The sequence below is a fragment of the Artemia sp. Qi Xiang Cuo genome, chromosome 2 (assembly GCF_049724085.1).
Source record: "Artemia sp. Qi Xiang Cuo chromosome 2, ASM4972408v1, whole genome shotgun sequence".
In the NCBI taxonomy this organism is placed as follows: domain Eukaryota; kingdom Metazoa; phylum Arthropoda; class Branchiopoda; order Anostraca; family Artemiidae; genus Artemia; species Artemia sp. Qi Xiang Cuo.
Window position 1 is genome coordinate 64633636 of NC_142795.1, and position 7500 is coordinate 64641135.

At 35.0% G+C, this 7500-nt stretch overlaps 2 protein-coding genes across 2 annotated transcripts in view; both read left to right on the forward strand.

The window, feature by feature from the left end:
• Positions 1-4320: 4320 nt before the first annotated feature.
• LOC148955496 (uncharacterized) lies at positions 4321-4860 on the forward strand. The gene has a single exon (XM_089107512.1). It carries the CDS (start codon positions 4321-4323, stop codon positions 4858-4860), a length of 540 nt encoding a protein of 179 aa, XP_088963638.1.
• A 433-nt stretch (positions 4861-5293) lies between these two features.
• The window catches only part of LOC148955497 (uncharacterized), a 4489-nt gene continuing 2282 nt past the window's right edge, over positions 5294-7500 (forward strand). The window contains exon 1 of the mRNA XM_089102470.1: positions 5294-5447. Within this exon, the coding sequence (XP_088958596.1) occupies positions 5364-5447 (84 nt within the window). The 5' untranslated portion in view covers positions 5294-5363. The remainder of the gene's footprint in view (positions 5448-7500) is intronic.

Below are 7500 nucleotides of genomic sequence, written 5' to 3' on the forward strand. Positions count from 1 at the left end.
CATTCGTATGTCTTCCTTTTTGCATATTTTGAATATGTCCTTACCCAAGATAAATTCCTTCGTATATGCCTGACCATTCGTGCTTAAATTTTCAACTCAAATCAACATAGAAAAAACAACAACTTACAGTCCTTACTAACAATAGCAGTCCAACAATGAGAAGAATGATGCTTTTACGCTATTATTCGTCTGTCCCTCTTTTTGCATATTTCGAATATGTCTTTACCCAAAATAAATTCCTTCGTATTTGCGTGACCATTCTTGCTTAAATTTTTAACTTAAATACGCTATTATATGTATGTCCCCCTTTTTGCGTTTTCGAATATGTCTTTACCCAAAATAAACTCCTTCGTATTTGCGTGACCATTCTTGCTTAAATTTTTAACTCAAATACGCTATTATATTTATGCCCCTTTTTGCGTTTTCGAATATGTCTTTACCCAAAAGAAACTCCTTCGTATTTGCCTGACTATTCATGTTTAAAGTTTCAACTCTAATCAACATACAAAAAAAGAAAAAAAAAAACTTACAGCCGTTACTAACAATAGTAGTCCAACAATGAAGAGAACAACGCTGATTGCCCTATATTTGTGGACGTCTACATTTCTATCCATTTTCAGGAGTTTTGCTGAAACTACTGTATTGACACAGACATATTATGCTTTTGAAGAGAGATAACCAAAGTTCAGCCTATACATTCTTTGCAATTATGGGCTGTGTTTGTTATCTATTCGTGGGTGTTCTTAGAATGATAAATTTTGCCGAAAAGTATGTCATACATTGCTGACGCACAAATCGGCAGCGGTGATGTTATTCATAGAGATCAAACAAAGAATAGAGGCCATATTCTAAAAAATTCCACTATTAGGCCAGAGCCACACAAAAAAATTTAATTAAGAAAAATAACCGCAAAATTGCTATCATCTTTCGGTACTGTTCTACTATATAACACGCGAGGCATTGTACAGCGAAGATGCTAAAGAAACTAGTCAAACAGGTTTTTTCAACGGAAATTTCCTATGCTGAGGATTGCAAACAGTGATTTATCACTGCGTTTACAATATTTAAACTTTTGTTTTTTTGGGGTTTAGGGTCAAAAAATGTACCTAGTTAAGTTAGGTTACTTATTTAATATATGCTATGCTATCCCCCATTCCCCCTAATGTGCAAATGTATAGCCTAATTTTGTTCACAAGCTATTAAATTTTTAACCTATTTTGCTTTATTTCATTAGCATTAATCAAACTTCACTTCGTGCGTGTTATACAGATAATAGAATAGTAACCATTTTTCTTGCCTAGATTATTTAAAAGCTGAGAAAGCAGTACGATGAACTCTTCGAAGTCGACCATGATTTTAAAATGCAAAAATGTTACAATTTTTGGGATGACTAATTGTATGTATAAGGCCAGCTATTTGGGGCCTATCACCCTCATTACCTCTGTCTCAAAATGTGTCTTGTTTTGATACTAAAGAGGGTTAAAAATCATCTTGTCGCTTTTCAGCGGAAGATCACCATCCATGACTAGAAAATATAATCCTTTAGAGTTGGTTTTGGACAGACAGGCAGTACAATAATATTTTTTGAAAGCCCGATATGTGGCACGTGGCCAACCAGTGTGCTATTGAACTGAAGGTGTACGAAAAGAAACAAAATAGTAAGCAATGTTTAGCCTTGTAAATGGGAATTAAAAGGAAAAAATAAGCATGTTTTTTTTACATTCATTTGATGCTTTTGTTTCATTCTTCTGCAAAAAAAAAAGAAAAAAAATATCGAAATTTCAGAGGTATAAAGTATTGCATTTATGCTTGTTGTAAAATCTAACAATAGACTATCGTGTTGCAAAAATATCAAATATTGTAAAAACATGAAACATTATAAAATGAATAATTGGGTTGGTGTTTTTCTCCTTTTTGTAAAGTGAAAGTGCATCAGAGAGCTAGACAAAATATAAAGGAAGAGATAGATAGAAAGAAAGAGAGAAACTGGTTGACAGACCCCTCTCTTCACGCTAAACTTTTTTAGTAATAATAAAAACATTCTGATTCTAATTAAACAACCCTAGTGTTTCAGGATCCCCCTAAAAAATTCCTCTATGAAAAAATTCTCCTACGTAAAATCCTCCCCCACCAGGAAATTATCCCCGGACAGTTCCATCCTCGCTGCAAATTCCCCCCAGAAACCTCCTTGTGGACAACTCCGTCTGAAAAATGCACCTTTGCATACTTTCTTTGAAAAAATTCTCCACATATAAAATTGAGTCAGCAACGAATAAGTCAGACAAATACAAGGAATTTTGCATAGGAATTCGGGCAAATTCTCCCTCAGTAAATATATCCATCTATCTAGTTATCTATCTATGTAACCCTGACTGCAAAATTTTTACAGAATCTGACCTCTAATTATTTTTTTTTTATCGTTATGGTGCCATATTACACCCTAATATTTTACAAGAGAGGGAAAAGATTGAAACGTCTGTTTTTTTTACCAAAACAAATCCGAGCTTTTTGAATTTTCTTTGAATGACTAATTATATATATACAAGGCCGGTTATTTTGGGGCTATCACCCTCAATAGCTCTGTCCTAAATAAAATATTGATTGTCTTAAGCCTATTGAAGCATAAAAAAGGTTACGTCACTTTTCAGGGACAGTTCGCCGTCTATGAAAAGAAAATGTAAAATTTTAAAACAAAAGATTTCTGAATCAAGTAAAACGTTTTTTGCACGATTTCTGAAAGAAGAAAAATGGTGAGCCATATTTACCCTTGCAAATGGGAATTAAAAGGAAAAGATTGACAATTACTTGTGTTTTTTTCCGCATTCAGCTGATATTTACGTTTTATGGGTCTGCAAAATGTTTTCACTAATATTCTTAGCCGCCTTCCTAACTTTCTTCCCTAAGACACCATCAGCAACATCACAAATTATCATTTTCCTAAAATAATTCCATCCATCTCCTACATTATCATATTTTAAACTCTCCAGTATAGTGTTCAACTGTTCCTGGAAATTTTGTCTCAAATTCTCATCCTGGAATCTACTAACGTCATAACTTCCCGGGAGATAGTTACTTTTCCGAAATTTCAGCTTTAAATTAACCCTAAATACTACTAGATGGATATCTTTACTTTTAACATAAATAACACCTTTACTCCTACATACCCTAGTATCTTGTATTGATCCTGCCAGTCTTCGGTTTATGGTACCATAATTAATCAGGTCTTGTGTCTTACCATAATGTGAATACCAAGTTAACCTATGGGTTAAACTAGACAACGGTCCCTTCCTTTCGGGGCTGAATAGCATGGAAGCTAGAAAAGAGGCTACAGGCAATGTTTCGGACGATTGACCCTGTTCCAACCAGTAAGAGCATCTGTTGGCAATTATAAGCAAAAAAGCAAAGAAAAACTGAAAGTTCTAAGCGAATGTAGCTGGAAAATGATTTCAATAGAGAAGGAAGATATCATTTGTAGAGAAGTGCATCACCTAGTTCCAGATAGCTTAGAAACTTACCTGCAGTATTTCTGAAAGTTCTTTGACGATCAGATTCATGAACTCACTGCTTAACAAAGCAATATTTTTGTATTTGAAATTGAATGATTGAATCTCCATCTCAGTCCTGAGGAGCTAAAGATTTTTGTGGGCGTTCTTCTGCTCTTGGCTGTGATAGGAAATCCTTACTGCCGTGTGCAATGGGAAGCAGCTATAAGTGACCCTCAAATTTTTGGCGAGATGGACAGACAGAGGCTGGACAAACTTAAACGATTTCCTCATTTCAGTGATAATAATAAAACTAAAAATCTGGAGAGCCAGGGCTTGATAAGCTGTATAAAATCCCACCAGTTCTGGATCCTATCCGCTCAAAGTTTTTTAAAGTAGCTCCTGAAGAGCATCACTTGCTAAATGGTCAAATAATTCATTTCAAGGGAAGGAGCACTTAACAGCCGTATCTCTCAAGGAAACCAACTAAATGGGGAATGAAGGTATTTAAAAGAGTGGGTATCTAGGGTTCGTATACGAATTCAAATTTTAACAAGGAAAGTGCAAACTTTTAGATAACAACAAAGAGCCAGATCTTAGACTTGCAGGAACCATAGTTCTATGGCTTGTGAGGTCTTAGCCTGAGCAAATGAAATACAACGTCTATTTTGATAATTTTTTTTAGAGTTTGAGGCTGATGAGTTGGTTCAAACTGAAAGGATTTCGATCTGTTGGAACATTGATCAAACACGATTGAAGTTTCGTCCTCTCCTCTCAGAGGCTGAGTTAGACAATAGGAATTGATACTGTGTGTTTAGCCTCAAAATATGGGGAAATTATGCCAAATGACACTCGAAGACGCTGGAATGACAAAGACAAATCGTGGGCTGAAGTTTCGCGGCCAGAAATTGTATACGAATGCAACTACCATATGGGAGGAACTGACTTAGCCGATGTGCTGCCAGAGATTTGTCAAAAACAACTTTGGTCAGGAAACTGGCACATGACAATCTTTTGGTGGCTCATTGATACTGCTATCTGTAAAAGCTGGCTGGTTTTCTATTCCAACGTCAGAGTATTAACTTCAATAAAAGATGAGCCAAAGGTTTTGGGATCCTTTCGATCTGAAGTTGGTACAGGACTGTATGCAGCTGGTCGTGCAATCACACATCGTGAATGTGGGACACTTTCAACATACATAGAAGATACTCCGATCCGTTGCCATAATGAAACACGGCCACCAATATCTGCTCAGTCCAATGGAACGGATCACTGGCCAAGAAATCTGAGAAGCAGAGTCGTTTTAAAGAGTGCAAATCTTTTTATAAAAACATCGAGTGCGTTGTTTTTGGTCAGACGACCAAAACCAACTGCTTGAAAACCTTTCACATAAATTGAGACTTTACACTGTCAATGAGTCTAAGAGGTTGATGTTGTATATTTACAAAAATAGGCAAAATTTATGATTTTGTTGCAATGTTTCTAATGCACCGTTTTTATCAATGATATAGCCGAGGGATCACTTGGATAGCGTTTCAGATTTTTCCAAGGCAACTTTTAATAGTGACCTGTATAGGGTTAATACTCACCTATTCTAAACAAAAAGTTTGCTTTTTGTAGAAAGGACCTAAAAAATTGATTTTCTTGGAAACCTCAAAACTAAAGTTTAGAATCTTTGAAAAAGATGGAAAATAAATTGAATGTTATCTCTGATTCGGTCATCTGTAATGAAATTAATACAGCAAGTGAGTAAGTACCGACTGAGTTAATTTTCAAAGAGATAAGACTGTTGTTCTTTTTTTTGCCTGGATTGTGATAAGACTCAGAACCGGCAATCCTAGCGATCACACGCGAAAAGAATTGCTGAAAAAGAATCATACTATGGAGAGAAATGTGCCGGTTCGTGCTTACAAAGGGCTAGGTGCCATACTGATTTTAATCGGATTATGTCTTTTTGCTGCGTCTGTAAGCATTTCTTGTATGCGTTATTTGAGGATATAAGTACAGTCTTTACATAATAACAGTCAGTGCAAGATCGAGTGACTTTCTTGTATCGTTTTGAATTTTGAAATTCTTCTATCCCTGAAAAGGAAGTGAAACTGATCTAAAACAACGGAGTTTAGTTAACAATTATTAAAATTATTGAAATATTAATTATTATTTCTGTTTACGACTGCAACAACAACGGTTACTGCTCTTTGTACATTCTTTGGTAAACCAAAGAATGTGCAAACCTACTATGTGCAAACCTACTATATCATTTAGGTTTTTTCTAAAAGCATTAGCAACGAAGAAAATTTCCAATTATTTTGTTTACGACTGCAACAACAACGGTTACTGCTCCTGCAATTGTTAGTTTTAGTCCTAGTAGAAAATATTTATATATTTCACGGGGATAATCTTTCAAAAAATTTGAGAGCTTGCTTAAGGAGTATGAGAATTGTATTAATATTTTTAGTTTGGTTTGGAAGCCACCTTAAATATAAACAGGACAGTCAAAAAATCATCTTTTAAATTTAGAAGCACCTTCTTTGCATAACACAGCAAGCAGTCAACAAACAGCGTTTCAGCTTGATAAGACACAAGCAATTCAGAAGGGAAATTTTTCAGAATGTTAGATCTGGATTTCACCCTTACTTCACAAAGATGATGTGCGTACTAATACAATGTAATACACACAGATGACATTTAAGGACTTTTATTTCGTCAAAAACTAAAAAACAGAATGACAACCAGGTGTTTCTGGAGTCTGTCAGAAAAACGCATTCATGACGTGTCTTCAGTTCATAACATATACAAAAAGAAAGAAATCTGTAGACTGCGAGAAATATTTTGCCAACAGAAGTTAAAGTCTGACGGCAAACAGTAAATTTTGTCGAGCAAAAACAACCAAATGACATTGCAAGATGAATTCTGGCTTGTATGTAGAATTGAAAGCAAAACTGCCTGAAGCGTCCCTTGAAAGTAAAAAGAGAAGACTCTATTGATAAGCTATTCAAAGGAAATCGTCCCTGTAGGATATTACTAATGGATAAAATATCGAAATAATTTGCATATTTAGTATATAAACAGGAAAATTTCATTTTGCTGTTGTTAACAACAAAATTCTCAAATTTGATCAGAACTGGAATTTAATGTTTCACAACTAGAAAAAAATTCAATGTTTCAGACTGCAAAATTATGAGACACCTTTCCTCATGTGCTCAAATCGAGTTGTTTACAGACTGAACTTCTACTCGTAGATTTTTTTTTTCCGTCCGTTCACCATTGTGGTAGATCATGTAAAAAGGCAGTGGTCACTCCCGATGGGTCACTTGCCCCATGCTACGGACCTTGAAGCATAAACCAGTTTGCTAACTTAGTTTGTAAGCTATACGATAGAACATGAAGAGAACAGAAGGAGTCATGCATTGTGTGTTATTGCATACCTTTTATCCTATTGTCTGACCAGAGTGGTAAATACTATTATATTACAATTTGATGTAATTCAGGAGCACCGAGTTCATAGCTTTAGTACTCTTTAGCAGTGAGGGTACCAAGGAGCAAGAATATCAGGGTTTAAGGAGTTTTGCCCCTTCCTATTTGGATGGTACTACCAGTTACCCTCGTACTGATGGCTTACACTTTCTATTCAGCTGGTTACATATTATTATTAATTTAAAAACCTCTTAAGCAATAAAGTTTGCAATATGACCCTCTGAATAAATTATTTGCCCATTCTCTACCCTAGATGATATGAAGGCCCCCTTTTGAGAACTAATGTGATTTAGCTAGTGTTTGAACAATTTTTAAACTAATGCTTGAAGCAACAGACGAGCATAATTATAGTAATTATCAAAAAACTAGCACTTGAACAGACATATGGTAACAAATGAATTCAAATCCTCCTGCGTTAAAAAAAATACAATAAAAAATATTGTTTAATAGTTTTTTAAGTAATTGTAGCTGACTTTTTCAAGGACGAAAGAAAGAAGACAGTTTTCGAGATGTATTAAGAATAGACTACTGCTTCATAACA